Here is a 20,687-nt window from a genome sequence, read left to right on the forward strand (position 1 = left end):
AGAACCCTACGCCCCGCGGCTCACGCCTGCCATTCCAGCTACTCAGGAGGCTGCCGTCTGAGGATCACAGTTGGAGGCCAGCCCCAGCAGAGAAATCTTAAGAGATTTTCCTCTCCGATTAACCAGAAAAAAAAAATTAAATTTAAATCCAGACAAGAACGGAGGTTGACTCAAGTGGTAGAGCACCAGCTTTAAGACAGGGAAAAAGCTAACACACAGCACCCAAGGCTCTGAGTTCGAGCCCCAGGACCGGCACACACCATACAATGATTATCCATACCTTGGTGCAAATCCATCTGAACAGATCTGCGATGCACACTCATTTGCACGTTGACATTCAAGCACGCCCTAAAGGAGTGCTCAAAGAGGTTGGGAGGTTAAAGGGGAAAAAGAAAGAAAAGGAAAAGTAACAGAAAGAACAGAGCGTCATTGGCGGCGTTCCCAGAATCGCAAATCAGGGCCAGCTCATCTAGAAAGCCATCGGAGGAGCTAAAAAAAATAAAACTCAGATAAACACTACCGATCGGGTGGGTACGGTCACGTAACCATTTTTCACACTCCTGAACGTGGGTGACACGGAGCGTGTCCACTTCGGTCATTTGAGATGACAAGACCATAGGCCAAAAGCCAAGAGATTAAAAAAATAAGACAACACATTCGATCTTTCTAGAAACTGCAGCAGCAAAATCAACCTAAGGCTTGCTGTTCCTCATTCACTAGCCACAAATCGCACAAAGCATGGATGTCTTCAGGAAGAAGGTCATCCCAGCGACTCAGGAGGCTGAGATCTAAGGATCACGGTTCAAAGCCGGCCCAGGCAGGAAAGTCTGTGAGACTCTGATCTCCGCTGCTGGTGCTCTACCGCCTTGAGCCACAGCTCCCCGTCTGGCTTTGTGGTGGTTCGTTAGTGATGAAGAGTCTCAGGGACATTCCTGCCTGGGCTGGCCTTAGATCACAATCCTCAGATCTCAGCCTCCTGAGGTGTAAGGGCTCAGTTTCCATTCCTTTGGGGTGAAAGGAAAATGGAGAAGGATTTTCCCCACCGTCATTTTCTAGAAAGATGAAGGATGGAAGAGACTTTTCCCCTACTTCTTCTGAGAATGCAGAACTAAAATATACAATACATCTGCAATACAATCACCTCTTCTGAGGTGAGTTTCCTGTTTATCTTTCTGGTACGTCAGCTTTCTCTCTTTCCCATCCTCCAAGGCCTTGGCTTGCCAAATTCCCACCAAAATTCCCTCCAGCTTTTCTCTTTCACCGATCCCAACATCCCCCCCCCAAATAAAACCAAACCCCACACATACATCTCGACCCTCCAAATTCACCCCAGACTGGAAAGACTAGAGCCTAACTGAATCTGGACTCTGTCCCCGAAAACTCACCTAAGAGGAGAGCAAGGAGATTGCGAATTAGATGAACTACACAAGCAGAAATACCAAAATAGCAGGAAAAAGCCCCGCGCTGCTGGGTCTCCCCTGACATCCCAGCGACTCAGGAGGCTGAGATCTGAGGATCGCGGTTCGAAGCCAGCCCGGGCAGACAAAAATCTTAGAGACTCTGATCCCCAATGAACCACCGAAAAGCTGGAAGGGGCGCTGTGGCTCAAGTGGTAGAGCACCAGCCTTGAGTGAAAGAGCTCAGGGACAGCGCCCAGGCCCTGAGTTCAAGACCCAGGACCGACACCCAACCCCTTCCAAAATGATCACAATGATCACAAATAATCACAACCACCTTTCATCCAGTCCCAGGGATGGAGGGTTGGGGGGGGGAGAGAATGTTCTAGAAAGGCCTTCCAGGCTTGTGTGGCAATAACCTTTGGTGATGGTTCTTTCTGTGAACCTCGTACTAGCCAGGAAACTGGGTGGTGAGAAATGTTTTTCCCGTGGGAAGCTTTTGCACGGCTGTTCACCTTGACACAAGATCTCTGGGAACATGAACGCGTGTGGGAAGCACATACATTTATTTAAAAAACAATAAGATGTTCCTGTCTGTGTGCATCATTTCTAGTTTTTCTTGGTGGAAGAGTCATATTGTGACCCAGGGCTTTGTGTGGATTTTGTTGTTGTTGGTTCCTGGATCAGACTGGAGGGAAAGAAACAAACAAAAAAAAAACCACAAGCATCGTTCCGTTTCCCCGCTGAGGATTGTTTTAAATCCTAAGTGTGTCTTTGGTGTTGTGAGAACTCGATCGTGGGTTGGTTCCCTTCTTGGGAGAGGAAGAGGGTGGACGTGCAGACTTGCACACCACGGCTGGTCGTGGATATAGACAGCGTGTCCTAGACATGTGACCCCCAACATAAACAAGAGGAACCCCCCCCCTTCCTGGCTGCAAAACCACTCAACAAATGCATCAGGGCATGAGAGAGAGAAGAACTTTCTAGGACTCTCAGCTATGGCTCAAGGAGCAGGATGACATGAATGTCTCCATTGGGTTTGCTGACCGCTGCACGGTCATTCAGCCCCGGGTAGGGAAGAACCGGTTACCGATTCATTCCCGGGTCTTCAACAAGACCCAGGAATCTCCTGTACACTCGATCGATTCTTTCCCCTTAATGGATCACCAGCCAAAAAGCTTCAGAGAAAAGAATTCTGCTCTATTGTTATTATTGTTCATAGTATGACTAGTATTATTTGTGCCAGTCCCTGGGACTTGAACTCAGGGCCTGAGCGCTATACCTGAGCTCTTCAGCTCAAAGGCTGGTGCTCTACCACTTGAGCCATGGTGCTAGTTCTGGTTTTCTGGTGGTAAGAGTCTCACGGACTTTCCTGCCCCGGCTGGCTTTGAACCACGATCCTCAGATCTCAGCCTCCTGAGCAGCTGGGATGACAGGCGGGAGCCACCAGCCCCAGGTACTAGCTTAATTTGTATGGGAATCAATCCAGACATGAGATCTGATGATTCCATTCTACAGATTCAATTGGTTCGGATGTTGTGAGGGAGGCTGAGATTTGAGGATCGTGGGGAGAAGCCAGCCTAGGCAGGAAAAATCCATGAGACTCTTATTTCTAGTTAGCCACCAAAAAGTTGGAAATGGCGCTGTGGTTCAAGTGGTAGAGCGCCACCCTTAAGAGAAAGAGCTCAGGAACAGCGCCCAGGCCCTGAGTTCAAGTCCCATTCATAGATGAAGGTTGAATGCATGGAGATTGGAGACCGATTATATTTTGCTTTCTACATGTCATATTTAATCATCGATATACCTGTTCTCTTCCATGAACTCGCAAAGGGTTCTGATGGAGCTGCGGGGCTTTGGTTTGGGTTTTTGGTCTTTTTTAATTTATACAGCCCAGCCTCATGCTTAGTATTTGTGTGTTGTCTAGAACAGGCATTCAAAAACGGTGTGTTTTTGAATATAGCATGAAATGAAAAAACATTAATTCCTGTAGACACTGCCCATTCCATCCCAAGCAAATAGATCCTTAAGAAGAATTGCCAGAAATGTTCTCATAGCCGGGCATGGGTGGCTCCCGCCTGGCATCCCAGCTACTCAGGAGGCTGAGATCTGAGGATCACAGTTCAAAGCCAGCCTGGGCAGGAAAGTCCTTGAGACTCTGATCTCCAGTGAACCAGCAGAAAACTGGAAGTGGTGCTGTGGTTCACGTGGTAGAGCACCAGCCTTGAGCAAAAGAGCTCAGGGACAGAGTTCAGGCCCCAGGACTCTCCCTCCCTCCCCCTTCCCTTCCCTTCCTCCCCTCCCCTCCCTCCTCTCTCTCTGTCTCTCTCTCTCTAATTCCAGCCTAGGCAAAGGGAGCCATCTAGTGGCCAGATTATATCTTCACTTTTTAAAGTTGGAGAAGTAACCCGGGGAGGGGCGAGGGGGGAGGGGGGGGTTGGTCCTGGGGTTTGAACTCAGGGCCCGGTGCATCCTTGAAGTTCTTTTTCTCAAGGCTGGTGCTCTTCTACTTGAGCCACAGCTCCACTTCCAGCATTTTACTGGTTCATTGGCGATCAGAGTCTCACGGATTTTCCTGCCCGGGCTGGCTTTGAACCACGATCCTCAGATCTCAGCCTGCTGAGTCGCTGGGATGACAGGCGGGAGCCACCAGTGCCCAGCTTTGACTTCTACGTCTTTTTTTTCTCTCCCTCTGACGCTGACACATCTGTCTGTCTTTTAGGAATTTGGGAGTAGCTAGATCCTAGTGGCTCCCGCCTGTCATCCCAGCGACTCAGGAGGCTGAGATGTAGAGGATCACGGTTCAAAGCCAGCCTGGGCAGGAAAATCTGTGAGACTCTCATCTCCATTTAACCCTAAGTGGAGCTGTGGTTCAAATGACAGAGCGTCAAGCCTTCGATGATAGAGCTAAGGGACAGCACCCAGGTCCTGAGTGGGAGTCCCGACACTAGCACACGCACACACACACACACGCGCACACACACACACACACACACACACACACACGCACACACACACCTCTGTGATTATATACTCCAGAGTCATCTCTTCATCTCAAGACCCCTAATTCAATCCTCCCAGACGCTCCAAGGACTCCAGAGGGACACCGAACCCCAAATCCGTGCTCTGTCCCTGCAAGGAGGAGGCAATAAATGAATGAATGAATGAATGAATGAAAACAGAAAAGAAATAGAATCAAAGCCAGACCCTGGCTCAACCAAAGCAGGAAGTCTAAGTGGGTGCAAAGCCCTTAACAGCCTAAAGCCACCGCAGCGGGGCCTGGCGGGGCCTGGCGGGGCCTGGCCTCCCGTAAGCCGGCTGCTCAGGAGGCTGGGATTCGCAGGACCAGGGTGTGAGGCCAGCCTGAGTCCAAATCCAATGTAGCCAGCAAGAAGTCAGCCTGGAGGCGTGGATCGGGGCAGGGCGCCCGCCAGCAAGCTCCAGGCTTCAACAAGAACCTGCACAGCAGTGCTGTGCATGGGCGATGGGTGCGTGTAGGCCCTGGGCCTTGAACTCAGGGCCTGGGCGCTGTCCTGAGCTCTTCAGCTCAAGGCTGGTGCTCAACCACTTGAGCCACAGCGCCACTTCTGGTTTTCTGGTGGTTCATGGGAGCTCAGAGTCTCACAGACTTTCCTGCCCAGGCTGGCTTCGAACCAGGATCCTCAGATCTCAGGCTGGACTGAGTCATAGCTGAGGGTAGGACTACATCGCCCGGCATGCCTTGCGAGAGGAGGGGGCGTGGTGTGGGTGGAGCAATGTAGCATGGACTACATTTCCCGGCGTGCCTAGGAAGACGTTTGGAGCGTGACACGCGCCTTCCGAGCCGCGGTGGCTTGGACTGTATTTCCCGGCGTGCCTTGCCACAGGGGCGTGGCATAAGCGAGACCGTTTCCTGGAGCGGTGGGGTTTGGACTACCTTTCCCGGCATGCCTTGCCAGAAGGGGCGTGGCGTGGGCGTGGCCGTCTCCGGGAGCGGCGGCCTCTTTCCGACGGGCAGTGGCGTGGACTACATTTCCCGGCATGCCGTGCCAGAAGGGGCGTGTGCGTACGCAGGTGTGCGTACGCAGGCGTGACCGGCTCCCGGGGCGGCGGTCGCTTCCCTGAGCGTCGACGGCGTGGACTACACTTCCGGGCGACCGTTGCTGGGAGAGGTGTGATGTAGGGCGTCGGTGTCCTTCCGGAGTGGCGGTGGTGTGGACTACACTTCCCGGCGTGCCTTGCCAGAAGGGACTGGCCGCGGTGGCACCTGGACTACATTTCCCGGCGTCCCTTGTGTGTCTGTGTCCTGGAGCCGCGGCCGCTTCCGGGTTCGCGGCGGCGTGGACTACGTCTCCCGGCGTGCCCCGCGGGGCGGGGCCGGCGCGGCGGCGGCGGCGGCGGGCGGCGGGCGGGAGTGCGGGGCGGGAGCCCGCAGCGGGCGGGCGTCGCCGGGCGCAGCGGCGCGGGCGGGCGGGCCCCCGCGCCGCCGGATGCGGAGAAGCTGGGGCGGCGGCGGGGGAGGAAGATGGACGCGGTGGAGCGGGCGCCCGCCGCCTCGGCGTCCAGCCCGCGGGGCCGCCCGGCGCGGGGCCGGCCCCCGAAGCTGCAGCGCGGCGCCCGCGGCGGCGCGGCCCGGGGCGCCGAGAAGCCGCCGCACCTGGCGGCGCTGGTGCTGGCGCGCGGCGGCAGCAAGGGCATCCCGCTGAAGAACATCCGGCGCCTGGCCGGCGTCCCGCTCATCGGCTGGGTGCTGCGCGCCGCGCTCGACTCGGGCGTCTTCCAGAGGTGCGCGGGGCGGCGGGGCGGCGGGGCGGGGCGGCCCAGGCCGGCGATCGCGCGGGGACCCGGGGCCGCTGAGAGCCGGCGATCGCGCGGGGACCCGGGGCCGCCCAGAGCCGGCGATCGCGCGAGGGCCCGGGGCCGCCCAGAGCCGGCGATCGCGCGGGGACCCGGGGCCGCTGAGAGCCGGCGATCGCGCGGGGACCCGGGGCCGTCCAGGCCGGCGATCGCGCGGGGACCCGGGGCCGCCCAGGGCCGGCGATCGCGCGGGGACCCGGGGCCGCCCAGAGCCGGCGATCGCGCGGGGACCCGGGGCCGTCCAGGGCCGGCGATCGCCCGGGGCCGCTGAGAGCCGGCGATCGCGCGGGGACCCGGGGCCGTCCAGGCCGGCGATCGCGCGGGGACCCGGGGCCGCCCAGAGCCGGCGATCGCGCGGGGACCCGGGGCCGCTGAGAGCCGGCGATCGCGCGGGGACCCGGGGCCGTCCAGGCCGGCGATCGCGTGGGGACCCGGGGCCGCCCAGAGCCGGCGATCGCGCGGGGACCCGGGGCCGTGCACAGCGCTGACCCGGGCCGGCCGAGTCTCCCGGCCTCTTCCCGGGCCCGCCCCTCGGGCCTGCCCTGGAGGCCGCCGGGGAGAGGCGATCGCTCTCCGCCCTTGGGGAGGGGCTGGACCGGCCGGCGCGCACCCCGGCCCCCCCCACCCCGGTGAGTCAGCACCCGCCGCCGGGGGCCGGGCCGGGCCGGGGTCAGGGGGCCGAGGCGCAGCGATCTCTCTGTCCCCCACCGAGGACGCCGCGGGTGGGGCCGGGCGGAGGGAAGCTGGCACCGGGAGATAAAGAGGCTTGGGCAGCCTGCGAGAGACAGACGGACAGACAGACAGAGCGCCCCAGTGCCCATTCGCCACGCCTTCACTGGGTCCTCATCCTCAGAGAAGCCCAGAGTGCACAGAAGGACGGAAAGAAGCGGGAGGCCCGGGGTGGGGAGGCCCGAGGTGGAGGCCCGGGGTGGGGAGGCCCGAGGGGGAGGCCCGGGGTGGGGAGGCCCCGAGGTGGGGAGGCCCGGGGTGGGGAGGCCCCGAGGTGGAGGCCCGGGGTGGGGAGGCCCCGAGGTGGAGGCCCGGGGTGGGGAGGCCCCGAGGTGGAGGCCCGGGGTGGGGAGGCCCCGAGGTGGAGGCCCGGGGTGGAGGCCCGGGGTGGGGAGGCCCCGAGGTGGAGGCCCGGGGTGGAGGCCCGGGGTGGGGAGGCCCGGGGTGGGGAGGCCCCGAGGTGGAGGCCCGGGGTGGGGAGGCCCCAGCTGCAGTCCAGACAGCTGGGGTTGAATGAGGGGGGCGTCAGGGCCCCAGGAGCAGCGTGGCACAAAGCCCGGAGTTCAAACCCCGCTAGCCCGGAAAACTGGCTTCCTGAAAAGGTTTTTAGGCGGCTGGGCAGGTGGCTCAGGGGTAGAGCGCTCGCCTCGCACGCATGAGGCCCTGGGTTCGACTCCTCAGCACCCCATAAGCAGAAAAAGCCAGAAGTGGTGCTGTGGCTCAAGTGGTGGAGCGCCAGCCTTGAGCTGAAGAGCTGAGGGACAGCGCCCAGGCCCAGAGTTCAGGCCCCACGACCGGACCCCCAAAAAAATAATGTGGGTGGTGTGTGTGCTCGGGTCCTTTGAGCCACCTGTGGTATCGGCCACTGTCGCGGTAATAGGACTGTGAGAAAGAAAACTCAGGCAGGGCACTGGTGGTGGCTCACAGCTGTCCGAGGCTGGGCTCTGAAGATCATGGTTCAAGGCCAGGTCTTAACTCCTTGGGGACTTTCTCGGGTCGAGCCCCCAGTACAGCCCCGAAGAAGCGATCTAACCATCTAATATTTCACAGCACCTCTCCCCCCTTGGGTCCAAGGATCTGTCTGACTCTTCCTGTGCCTCAGTTTCCGGGAAATGCGCAATTAGCAGTAATCTTGACAATGCTCACAAGTGCTAACATTGCTCAACCCTGAAACATGAAAGGGAATGTCTTCTTTTGGTTTATTTCTCTGGTTACCCCTACTGGGACTTGAACTCGGGTCCTGAGTGCTGCTCCCTGAGCTCTTTCTCTCAAGGCTGGCGTTCTACCACTTGAGCCACAGCGCCACTTCCCATTTTCTGGTGGTTCATGGGAGATCAGAGTCTCCCGGACCTTTGCTGGCCCTGGGCTGGCTTTGAACCACGATCCTCAGCTCTCAGCCTCCTGAGTCGCTGGGATGACAGGCGGGAGCCACCGAATGTTGGGCAAGAAATGTCTTTTCTTCAGCATTTCAGCTTTTGGCAGAGTTGGTCTCAAGGAAAAGACAGAGAGTAAATACCGTAGGCTCCGCGGGCCTGATGGCATGTTGAAATGCTCGCCCAGTGCCTGTGGGCTGTGAGCTGGTTCAGGATTGCACAGGCCCGAGGGTGTGTCTGGACGCAGGCCAGGAACACGTGGCAAACACACAAGGGCCAGCAAGATTGGGGGCGGGGCAGGCATGGGGAACCCCCGATCCGAGGTACAAGGAAGTTCAGGGTGAACAAAGACTCCCTGTGCATCCGGCCCGCCCCGTGCTTAGCTCCTGGGTGATGTGTTTCAGGTTTTATTGATTCAGTATGACCCCAGGACCTTGGTCTGCCCTGCCTGTCCTTTTCTTCCTCGCCTCAGCAAACATTTGCCCTTGGGAGGAAGAGGAGGAAAATGGTAACTTCCTGATCGCTGTGTTTCAGGGATGAAGTTGGGTTTGGGTTGGGTTTGGGTTGTAAATCACCTGTGGTTTAATTGACCTAAGGCCGATTTCTCTGCCAGGCAGAAATCAGGCTAACAGGCTCAAACTCCGTACTCATTAGGATAGGGAGGAAAAAATGCTGGGCCAGGTACAGTGGCACATGCTTATAATCCCAACCACTCTGGAGGCTGGAAATGGAGGATCGGGTTTAGAATCCAAGAAACTCTGTGAGACTCTTAACCTCCAACGAATCACACAAAGGCGGAAGTGGGAATACCACCCAGGCCCTGAGTTCAAGCCCCCTCACCCCCCGCCCCCCCCCAAAAAAAAACCCAGTAGACTAAGAATTAATGATGGTACAGAGGTACTTTGTATGACCCAGTGTAGGGTTATCTTCTTTTGGGGGTGGGAGGAAAAGGAGTGGGTTGGCTATTTAATTTTCTTTTTTTCTTTTTGTTTAATATCTGAACAGTGTTTGGGTTTCAACAGACCATGATGAAATAGAAAACATAGCCAAACAGTTCGGAGCCCAGGTACATCGGAGAAGTTCGGAAACCTCCAAAGACAGCTCTACCTCTTTGGACGCCATTGTAGAGTTCCTTAAGTACCACAATGGTAGGCTTCGCTCCTCCACCCGGCATTCTGCTGGGTGGGTTTGGGGTTTGGGGTTTGTGTGTGTGTGTGTATGTCGGTCCTGGGGCTTGAACTCACAGCCTGGGCGCTGTCCCTGAGCTGCATTTGCTCCAAGCTGGTGCTCTACCACTTGAGCCACGGCGCCATGTCTGGTTTTCTGGTGGTTCCTTGGAGATCAGAGTCTCACGGCCTTTCCTGCCCAGGCTGTGACCATGACACGCGAGTGTCCAAAAGCCAGCAGCGGTGCTGTGGCTCAAGCGGCAGAGCAAAAGAAGCGCCAGGGCCAGCGCGCAGGCCTGAACTCTGCAGTCCATATAAAAAGCAGGCCGGGCGCCGTGGCACACGCCTGTCATCCCAGCTCCTCAGGAGGCTGAGATCTAGAGGATCGCGGTTCGAGGCCAGCCCGGGCAGGGAAAGGCCGTGAGACTCTGATCTCCAGTGAACCACCAGAAAACCAGGAGTGGCGCCGTGGCTCAAGGGGTAGAGCGCCAGCACGGAGATGGCTTGCAAGGCGGAGACACGGTGGGTTGAGGGGAAGGCCCCCCTCCCCGCCTGACCCCGGCCGCCCTCCCGCCCCGCAGAGGTGGACATCGTGGGGAACATCCAGGCCACGTCGCCCTGCCTCCACCCCAGCGACCTGCAGAAGGTGGCTGACATGCTGCGCGAGGAAGGCTACGACTCCGTGTTCTCCGTGGTCCGCCGCCACCAGTTCCGATGGAGCGAGATCCAGAAAGGAGGTGAACGTGCCCCGCGCGGCCCCCCCACCGTCCCTGCCCCCCCCCCCGGCCCACCCGCCTGGAACCCTGGGAGGGAAGGGAGAGGAAGTGTGGGTGACACTTGAGCCTTGGCTTCCTGGTCTTGAGACGAGGCAGAACCTGAGTCCCTCCTGCGCGCTCTCCGTGTCTTTTCCTTCTTTAATCAGTACCAGTTCCTGGACTTGAACTCAGGGCCTGGGTGCTGACCTTGCTGAGTTTCTGTCACGCAAGGTGTGTCCTTTAACCCCTGAGCCACACCTCCACTTTCCAGCTTTTGGGGAGCTTCGTTGGAGATAAAGAGACTCACAGCCTTTTCCCTTCCCTGGGCTGGCCTTGAACTGCGATCCTCCGGATCTCAGCCTCCTGAAGAGCTGGGATGGCAGGCGGGAGCCACGGAGCCCGGCTGCTTTTTACTTTTTTCCGTCACACCTCCCGAGTCTCTTACATCCGTGTGCCTGTTGAGCAGACGTGGCCTTTTTTTTGGGGGGGGGGGGATGTTTCATGCAATTCCTACACATCCATCCAAGAAAAGTCTGGCGATCCCACAGCCTTGGGTTGTGGAATGGCTTCTTCGGGCTCCATGAGGAGTCGGGGCCGGGCTTCCATTGGGAGCCTGAGCTCCAGCTGGAGAAATTGGCAAGTGCCACCATCCATCCATCTGGTCATCCACCCACTGAGGGAAGACGCCATGAGCAGGTCATGAGCTGCCGTGTGCCGCTTGTGGGGTGTTGAGTGTCTGGGCTGGCTGGGTGTCCCCCATGAGACCGCGGGGAAGCCGGAGGAAGCGCTCAGGGAGAGCGAGGGAGGCGAGGGAAGGCTGGAAAGACAGGCTGGCAATGACGATTCTCCAGGTTCGTACCGAGAATGGCCGCAGCACCCGCCGGTGTAGCGATGTTCATGCGGTACGTAGCGGGCTAAGAGGTAGATTTGCATTTTAAAACCGATGCACCAAATCCCAGAACTGAAAATACGGCAAGAATCGATGGCTCCCGCCTGTCAGCCCAGCCGCTCAGGAGGCTGAGACCTGAGGATCGTGGTTGGAGGCCAGCCCGGGCGGAAAAGTCCTTGAGAACTCTTAGCTCGTTCAGCACCAAAAAGCTGCAAATGGAGCTGTGGCTCAAGTGGCAGAGCACCAACCAGCCTTGAGCACTAAAGCTCAGGGGTAGCACCCGGGCCCTGAGTTCAAGACCTGGGGCATCGGGCGGGGGGGGGGGGGGGGGAGGAAAATGAAGCTATAGTAATTGAACAGAAAAATTGCTCAGCTTCTGCCAAAGGGATTTCTTAACCACATTAGATTAAAAAAAAAAAAAACAAACATTAAACCAAGCACTAGTGGTTCATGCCTGAAATCCCAGCTACTCAGGAGGCTGAGATCTGAGGATCACAGTTCAAAGCCAGCCCCAGGTAGGAAAGATCGTGAGACTCTGATCTCCAGTGAACCACTAAAAAGCCAGAAGTGGCGCTGTGGCTCAAGTGGTAGAGCGCCAGCTTTGAGTGAAAGAGCTCAGGGACAGTGCCCAGGCCCTGAGTTCAAGTCCCACGACCTGCAGGAAAAAAAAAAAAACCAAAACACATAGCAAGAACCCCTTTTGAGTTGTTGTCTCTAGGTAGGTGAACGTGGCTGGTTTTGTTCGCTTTGTGGCGTTTCTGAGGGCGTCCCCCACCCCACCCACCCACTCCCCCGGTTCGAAGTCGGGTCCGCTCACAGAGCCTTTCGCCTTCAGTTCGAGAGGTGACCGAGCCTTTGAACCTGAACCCCGCCAAGCGGCCCCGGCGGCAGGATTGGAGCGGGGAGCTGTACGAGAACGGCTCCTTCTACTTTGCCAAGCGCCACCTGATCGAGATGGGCTACCTGCAGGTGCGTGCTCTCCCAACCCGAGCAGCGCCCCTGCCCCGCCCGTCAGCCAGCCACTCAGGAGGCTGAGAGCTGAGGATCCCGGTTCGAAGCCAGCCCCGGGCAGGAAAGTCCGTGAGACTCTGATCTCCAGTGAACCCGCAAGAAAGCCAGACGTGGCGCTGTGGCTCAAGTGGTAGAGCGCCAGCCTTGAGCTGAAGAAGCTCAGGGACAGCGCCCAGGCCCCGAGTTCAAGTCCCAGGGCCACCAACAAAACAAGGGTAGAGCTAGCTAGAGTTCAAACCACCAGCCTCCTCCAAAAGAAGAAAAGGAAAAAGAATTAGGGAGTGCATTTCAATCTTTACAGGGCTTCAGTGTCCACGATCTGTAGTCCCTGGTGAGTTAGGTGGATTGTGATGTTAGTTTTAAGTAGTTGTCCAAAGGAGCTGCCGCTGGACAAAGCAGTTCATGAATACGAAATATCTTGATCCACGTCCCCCCTTCCCACTTCTCCCCCACCCCTCCCCTCGCCCTTCTGCATTTTGTGGGGTTCGCACTGCATTTTCGGCTGCCTTCTCCCCTTCCTTTGTCCACCTCTGGACCCTTTAAATAACCCATGTTGCCAGGGACTAATCCTTGCTGTGGAGGCTGAGAGCCGAGGATCGCCGTTCAAAGCCGGCCCAGAAAGTCCAAGACTCCTCAGTCCAGTGAACCAGCACAGAGCCAGAAGTGACGCTGTGGCTCAAGTGGTAGAGCACCAGCCTTGAGCACAAACACTCCAGGAAATCACCCAGCCACCGAGTTCAAGCCCCAGGACCAGCACCAAAAAAAAAAAAAAAGATTCAGGCTTGATATGGCTGACAAAGAGCCGGGTGGAAAAGCCCTCACCCCGTTCCTGGACCCTGTGGACTGAGCCTCCAGTACCCACACCAGGCAAATGGACTCAGCCTCCAGTACCCACACCAGGCAAATGGACTCAGCCTCCAGTACCCATACCAGGCAAATGGACTCAGCCTCCAGTACCCACACCAGGCAAATGGACTCAGCCTCCAGTACCCATATCAGGCAAATGGACTCAGCCTCCAGTACCCACACCAGACAAATGGACTCAGCCTCCAGTACCCATACCAGACAAATGGACTCAGCCTCCAGTACCCAAGCCTGGCAAATGGACTCAGCCTCTAGCACCTACACCAGGCAAATGGACTCAGACTCCAGTACCCACACCAAGCAAATGGATTGCAGAGTTGGGCAGGAGTCTGGGGATAGAGAAGAGGCTTGCTCTGGCCTTGTAGCCCGAGTGTAGACACACAGCACACTGGCCATTCAGCGCTAGATTCCATCGATCTCGTATACAGCCGCCCTCTCTCCCCATCTCTTAAGAACCAACGCGCCCTAACCCTTCCCTCGCGGGTAGAAAGAAATCCTGCTGTTCACCGCAGCCAGATTTCTGGGGGTGAGATTTCCACCCCCCCCATGGGCCCCTCCACCCCCTATCCCCTGCCCAGCTGCGACCTCACCCATCATCCAGACGTCGCTGTCCCCTGTGGGGCTCAGGGACCCAGGACAGTGGTGTCATTCAGCCTTCCCACACCCCAGAGCTGCAAGGGGGAACACACCGGCTGGAACCGTTAGAGGACCGTTAGAGAAACTTCCAGAAAAAAAAAAATGGAAGGATGTATGTAAGGGCTTTGGGACAGGGTATTCCTGTTGGTGAGATTGTAAAAGACATCTACGGAAAGAAAAACGAGGAGCTGGTACCGGCTAGGCCGGGTGTCGGTGGCTCCCGTCTGTAATGAGGAAGGCCGTAACTGAGGATCGCGGTTCGAGGCCAGCCCGGGCAGCAGAGTCCACGAGACTCGGAGCCCCAAAAAGCCAGAAGTCACAACGGCCAGCCTTGAACGGAAGAGCCCAGGGCTCAGCACCCAGGCCCTGAGTTCAAGTCCCAGGGCCCGCAGAGACGCTCAAAGCCCCGGCACCGGGGCCGAGGGCCTTGGCGGCTTGGGGGTTTCAGCCTCTCACGAGGAGGGCGCTGGTGCTGAGCTGCCGGGGCTCCAGGCTGACGTGTGTCTCAGCCACGCAGTCCCGAGCCCACGGTAGGACTCAGCACCCAGTACCCCCCTGCTACTTTGTGTTGCCGTCTCTGTAGGGAGGGAAGATGGCGTACTATGAGATGCGGGCGGAACACAGCGTGGACATCGACGTGGACATTGACTGGCCCATCGCCGAGCAAAGGGTGCTAAGGTAAGACAAAGCAAGAGAAAATGGCTGAGCTGGAAGAGTCCTGCTGGGGAGGGGGGGGGTGCTTTTGTGCCAGTCCTGCAGCTTGAACTCGGGTTATACTGCTTGCTTGAGCCACAGCTCCACTTCCGGCTTTTTGCTGGTTCCTTGGAGCTCCTCCCCAGGCTGGCCTCAAACCACGATCCTCACATCTTAGCCTCCCGAGTGGCTGGGGCGACCCGGCGGGAGCCCCCAGTGCCCTGCCCGTAACGGTGTTTCCAGTCAGGATTTCTCCACATGTCCTAGGTTAGCTAAGTCTTTAGCTTGCTCACAGCTAGAAGCCGGGTATAAATGAAGCCCCACCGTGACCGGTTCTGTGGTCTTGAGACGCGGGGTCAGCTCCACCAGCATGTCACGGTTCTGCTCTGTCCACACACACGGTGGGTTCGAACACGGCCGGCGCAGACTTACAAGGCAGGGCCAGCCGCCCGCCCGCCCGCGGCGTCGCCTACGAGCACCACGCGTGGACTCAAAGGCCCGGCGGGGTTTCTTTCAGATACGGCTATTTTGGCAAGGAGAAGCTTAAAGAGATCAAACTTTTGGTTTGCAATATCGACGGGTGTCTCACCAACGGCCACGTGTATGTATCGGGAGACCACAAAGAAATCATATCTTATGACGTAAAAGATGCTATTGGCATAAGTTTGTTAAAGAAAAGTGGTGTCGAGGTATGTGACCCAGCGGCCCGGTGTTTTGTGGTGTTTTGTGGTGTGTGGTGTTTTGTGGTGTGTCTGTTGTTGGGTTTTTTTTTTTTAATGAAATTTCGATTCAGAATCAAAGAACGTGCAAGGAAATGTGAGCTGGAGCCTTTGTAGTATTAGCTGAAGTTTAACCTTCACCTGCTGAGAAAGATGATCCCAAGGATCGTGAGGACGTTTAATTAGCAACTACTATGTCTGTCTGTTCCTGTGACAGTGGACAGTTTATAATGGCTGGCAATACTGTCAACAGTGGAATGTGTCCAGTAAAATCGGAGCGGCCCAGTCTTTCCCATAAGGCCTTGTCTCTGAACTGTGTTCAGGGCAGCCTCTTCTTTTGAATTACCACTTGCATGTGTGTATGCCAAACCCGAGGCTTGAACTTAAGGCCCGGGCGCTGTCCCTGAGCTGCTTTGGCTCCAGTCTGGCGCTCCACCACTTGAGCCACAGCGCCACTTCTGGCCGTTTTAATGGTTCGTTGGAGATCAGTCTCACAGACTTCCCTGCCCCGGGCTGGCTTCGAACCGCGATCCTCAGATCTCAGCCTCCTGAGTAGCTGGGATGCCAGGCGTGAGCCACCAGTGCCCGGCTATCACTGCCATTTAATTTGCTTATTTGTTTATTTTAAAACATTAAATGATCTCAAATGAAAAGCGTCATTCAGGCACTGGTGGCTCCTGCCTGTCATCCCAGCTACTCCGGAGGCTGAGATCTGAGGATCGAGGTTGGAGGCCAGCCAGGGCAGGAAAGTCCGTGAGACTGATCTCCAGCGAAACCACTCGAAAACCAGAAGTGGTGCTGTGGCTCAACTGGTAGAGCGCCAGCCTTGAGCTGAAGAGCTGAGGGACAGCGCCCAGGCCCTGAGTTCAAGCCCCACGACTGACCAAAAAAAAAAAACCAAGCTGGCTATTTGGTGTTTGCCTGATGGCTCCTCGGACCGGGCCGCCGGTGCGGGGTTGAGTAGTTACGGGGCTCCACCTTGGGCTGGAACGCTTCCATCTCCCTTTTCCTGCTGATCTTTTGGTCTCCCGTTGCGTTTGGACGGTCTGCAGGTGCGATTCATCTCCGAGAGGACGTGTTCCAAGCAGACGCTCGCCTCCCTGAAGCTGGACTGCAAAATGGAAATCAGCGTCGCGGACAAGCTGGCCGTGGTGGACGAGTGGCGGAAGGAGATGGGGTTGTGCTGGAAGCAAGTGGCGTATCTCGGTCAGTCACGCTCAGCCCCGGGGAGGTCTGCGACTTCCACGGGCTGATCCCGAGGAAATACAGTGTGGCACGAGAAGGTTGCAGACGCCTGTAATCCCGGCTCAGGAGGCTGAGGAGCTGAGGATCCTGATTCAGAGCCAGCCTAGGCAGGAAAGGCCCGTGCGATTCTTATCGCCAATGAAGTAGGAAACAGCTGGACGAGAAGCTGTGGCCCAGGTGGTCGAGCACCAGCCACGAAAAAGGAAAAAAAAACAAAACAGTGCCCAGGCCCTGAGTTCACCCCTACGATCAGCACCAAATAAGAATTGAAACAGAATGGGATTCATGTGTAGAATTTCTAACAATCGTCAAGCACAAAGTACATCTCTCCAACTGACACAAGCGTTTTAGTTGTGTTAAATGGATCAGGAAAACCCTAGACTCCAGTTCTACCTTGCGATGATTGAGATATATATATATATATATATATATATTTGTTTTTGCAAAAGGGAAGGCCCAGGCGCTGTCTCTGAACTTTTTTCACTCCAGGCTGGCGCTCTACCCCTTGAGCCACAGCGCCACTTCAGCTTTTGGCGGGTTCACGGGCGATCAGAGCCCCCCAGACTTTCCTGCAGCCAGGCTGGCTTTGAACCGCGATCCTCACATCTCAGCCTCCCGAGTGGCTGGGACGGCAGGCGGGAGCCCCGGCGCCCGGCTGCTGGTCAATGTGTTTGTGGGCAGGTCTTAAGTGTGTGCGCGACGGGTGGGTCTGACCCGTGTTCCTTCTGTTCCCAGGGAACGAAGTGTCGGACGAGGAGTGCTTGAACCGCGCGGGGCTCAGCGGGGTCCCCGCCGACGCCTGCACCTCCGCCCAGAAAGCGGGGGGCTACATCTGCAGGTGCAGCGGCGGCCGGGGCGCCATCCGAGAGTTCGCCGAGCACATTTTCCTTCTGATGGAGAAGGTGACTAACTCATGCCAAAAATAAGACAGGCGAGCGTCCTGGAGGGAAACGCAGGCCTGGCCGCCGCTTTGGGTTTTGGGGTGTCCTTTTGGTCTTTGCTTTTGGGTGCAGTCCGGCCTCTCCATGATCTAATGGTGCAGAAGGTATGATGTGATTTATGATAGATTCTCCCCCACACACCCTCTCCCCAATCGCCCCCCATATGAAATAAGTGTACCCCCACATCTCGATGAGATCCTGATTTCCAGGGGTGACGGCAGCGTCGCTCAGATTCTCAGTAAACACCAGGTGTGAGCTCCTCCCCGTGTGTGCGTGCCCCCCTCCCCCGCCGCGTGAAGTGTGTCCTTGTGTGATTTATACGACACCGGGAGTCTTGTGTATGTATTGGAGGCCGCGGGCCCGAGGCCCGGCCTTCCCCTCATCAATAAAAACCGCATTTCACAAAGGCGCGGGCAAAGCTTTCTGTGGCTCGAGACGAGGGCGAAGCGCCGCCTTTAAACCACGCCTCCCACCCCCGGGAAAGAAGCCACCGGACAACCATGTCAACACCTGCCACGGCAGACCGGCCTCCAGCAGGCTGTGAACAGCTGCATCAAATGTCCAAGGAAGAGCCCGGCGCCAGTAGCTCCCACCTGTCATCCCAGCTGCTCAGGAGGCTGAGATCTGAGGATCGCAGTTCAAAGCCAGCCCAGGCAGGAAAGTCCATGAGACTCTGATCTCCAAGAAACCACCAGAAAACCAGAAGTGGCGCTGTGGCTCAAGTGGTAGAGCGCCAGCCTTGAACTGAAGAGCTCAGGGACAACAATCAGGCCCAGAGTTCAGGCCCCATGACCGGCAAAAACATATCCCAAGCACACGTGTTGTGAACGTTATTGTTGGAAGGTAACAGGGAGAATCGTTTGCAGCCTCCTGTGAGATGATGGTGATTTTGATTTTTTGGTCCGTTGTGGGGTTTGAACTCAGGGCCTGGGCGCTGTCCCTCAGCTCTAAAGCTCAAGGAAAAGACTCTACCACTTGAGCCACAGCGCCACTTCCGGTTTTCCGGTGGTTTATTGGAGATCAGAGTCTCACGGACTCTCCTGCCCGGGCTGGCCTCGAGCTGTGATCCTCTAGTCTCAGCCTCCGGAGCGGCTGGGATGACAGGCGGGAGCCATGGGCGTCCGGCTCAGATGGAGCTGTTCAAACGTGATAGGAAACCACTGGTGAGTAGTGTGTACTGCGGGGCGGGTGCACGCTGCCACACCCAGACCTGCTCCAGAGAGGTGTTCATTGGGTCCAGAGCAGCCTTCCTCCATGGCTCCCTCTCAGCGCACCTCAGAAGGGTCTGGCGGAATTGGGGGTGAGCCTCAAGTGGCTGGGAAGATGGAGGGGGCCGAAGGGAACGGTTCCTGAACCCGGCATTCCAAAGAAAATATGCTCTGTGTATCCTGTCTGTCTGCTCATTCTTGTATGTAAAATGAGCACTAGTGGCGGGGCCCGCGGCTCCCGCCCGCCACCCCAGCTCCCCAGGAGGCTGAGCTCTGAGGATCACGGTTCAAAGCCAGCCCGGAAAGGAAAGTCCGTGAGACTCATCTCTAACCACCAGAAATACCCAGAAGTGGTTCAAGTGGTAGAGCACCAGCCCTGAGCCACAAAAGCTCAGGGACAGCGTTCAGGCCATGAGTTCAAGCCCCAGGACCGGCACGAACTAAGTCCTGTCTCATACAGACCTTCTGGGACAGAAATGGTAATTACCCAAGATCAGACACTAGGTGGCAGTTCCAGAACATTCCCCAGGCGGCCGATGGATCAGATCTTCAGTGTGACATCACTTACAAGGAAGAGTATTTATACACACATATATTTACACACACACACTAGCCCGGCCTGGACCCTACTCTTCATACCAATCAACCTCCACTAAGGGGTTCAGCACACAGAGATCTTTTACTCCCCCAACCCCCTGTCTGAGGGCTCCTAGGGTCTAACTTGGGGGGTCTCCACCCCGACTGTCCACTCCAGTGATCCCAAGAAGCAGCCAAGTCATGGGCACGACTTTGAGAAACTGTCCCTTAAGTTATGCATGGAGCCGGGCTCCGTGGCTCCTGCCTGGCATCCCAGCGACTCAGGAGGCTGTGATCTGAGGATCGCGGTTCAAAGCCAGCCCGGGCAGGAAAGTTGGTGAGACTCTGATCTCCCATGAACCACCAGAAAACCAGAAGTGGTGCTGTGGCTCAAAGTGGTAGAGCGCCAGCCTGGAGTGAAAGAGCTCAGGGACAGCGCCCAGGCCCTGAGTTCAAGACCCAGAACTGGCAAAAAGAAAGTCAGGTTCTGGTGAAACCCACTTTATGAGGGGCTCTCTAGCACGCCTCCGGGGCTCCTTGGGAGACCCAGTTCCTGTCTCCATGCACAGTAAGACGCAGGCTGGCTGTCCCCAGCTTTCCCCAATGAGGGACGTTCATGGATGTCACCGTTATTGATGGTGATGATGATGATGATGGTGATGATGGTGATGATGATGATGATGATGATGATGATGATGATGATGGTGACGATGATGATGATGGTGATGATGATGATGATGATGGTGATGGTGATGATGGTGGTGATGATGATGATGATGATGATGATGATGATGGTGACGATGATGATGATGACGGTGATGATGACGATGATGATGATGGTGATGATGATGGTGATGGTGGTGATGGTGATGATGATGATGATGATGATGGTGATGATGATGGTGATGGTGATGATGGTGATGATGATGATGGTGATGATGATGATGATGATGACGGTGATGATGATGGTGATGATGATGGTGATGATGGTGATGATGATGATGATGATGATGTTGATGATGGTGATGATGATGATGGTGATGATGATGGTGATGATGATGGTGATGGTGATGATGGTGATGGTGGTGATGGTGATGATGATGACGATGATGATGATGGTGATGATGATGGTGATGGTGGTGATGGTGATGATGATGATGATGATGATGGTGATGATGATGGTGATGGTGGTGATGGTGATGATGATGATGATGATGATGATGGTGATGATGATGATACAGTTGTATCATATTTTTCTATTACTGTATATGTTTATATTTTATGCATTTATTGTGCATGAATGTATACACAATCCCTTTGCACATACAGAGGGATTTCAGTTCAAAATGGACGTTCGTGACCACGCATCTGATCCACGGTGCCCCTCCCTCCACCCCCCTCCCTCCACCCCCTCCCTCCCCGGCCCGCCCCCCACCCCCCTCCTTCCCCGCCCCTCCCCCAACCCCCTCCCTCCACCCCCCTCCCTCCCCGCCCCTCCCCTCCCCTCAGTCCCCTGGCTTCATGTTCACCTCTGGACGGGGCGCAGCAGCCTGGCGGCCATCTTTGCGCCCTGCCCCTTGGCCTCAGCCCTCCTCCACCCCACACACTCTGCCCGGCTTCCCGCTGCTCACTTTGTTCAACTTGTCGGTTAT

General features: G+C 56.8%; 1 protein-coding gene across 2 annotated transcripts; it reads left to right on the plus strand.

Annotated features, from left to right (window-relative positions):
* The first annotated feature begins 5,883 nt into the window (after window positions 1-5,883).
* Cmas (cytidine monophosphate N-acetylneuraminic acid synthetase) lies at window positions 5,884-17,657 on the plus strand. Of its 2 annotated transcripts, none has more exons than XM_070011762.1 (8): window positions 5,884-6,158; window positions 9,338-9,480; window positions 10,080-10,235; window positions 11,978-12,111; window positions 14,237-14,331; window positions 14,864-15,035; window positions 16,118-16,271; window positions 17,046-17,657. In XM_070011762.1, the coding sequence occupies exons 1-8, from the start codon at window positions 5,899-5,901 to the stop codon at window positions 17,234-17,236; spliced, it is 1,305 nt and encodes a 434-aa protein (XP_069867863.1). In that variant the 5' UTR covers window positions 5,884-5,898; the 3' UTR covers window positions 17,237-17,657. The 2 variants fall into 2 exon arrangements, with proteins under 2 accessions (XP_069867863.1, XP_069867864.1); XM_070011763.1 differs by lacking the exon at window positions 5,884-6,158 and adding an exon at window positions 8,819-8,840.
* The last annotated feature ends 3,030 nt before the right edge of the window (window positions 17,658-20,687 follow it).

Source organism: Dipodomys merriami, unplaced genomic scaffold (genome assembly GCF_024711535.1).
Source record: "Dipodomys merriami isolate MVZ:Mamm:240054 unplaced genomic scaffold, mDipMer1.0.p SCAF_84, whole genome shotgun sequence".
Classification (NCBI taxonomy): Eukaryota; Metazoa; Chordata; class Mammalia; order Rodentia; family Heteromyidae; genus Dipodomys; species Dipodomys merriami.

Excerpts from the sequence above, each read along its gene's own strand:
- Cmas (XM_070011762.1), top strand. The coding sequence starts at position 5,899 with ATGGACGCGGTGGAGCGGGCGCCCGCCGCCTCGGCGTCCAGCCCGCGG. Across the intron at positions 9,481-10,079 it reads GTTCCTTAAGTACCACAATG|AGGTGGACATCGTGGGGAAC; the intron begins GTAGGCTTCGCT and ends CCCGCCCCGCAG. Across the intron at positions 15,036-16,117 it reads TAAAGAAAAGTGGTGTCGAG|GTGCGATTCATCTCCGAGAG; the intron begins GTATGTGACCCA and ends GACGGTCTGCAG.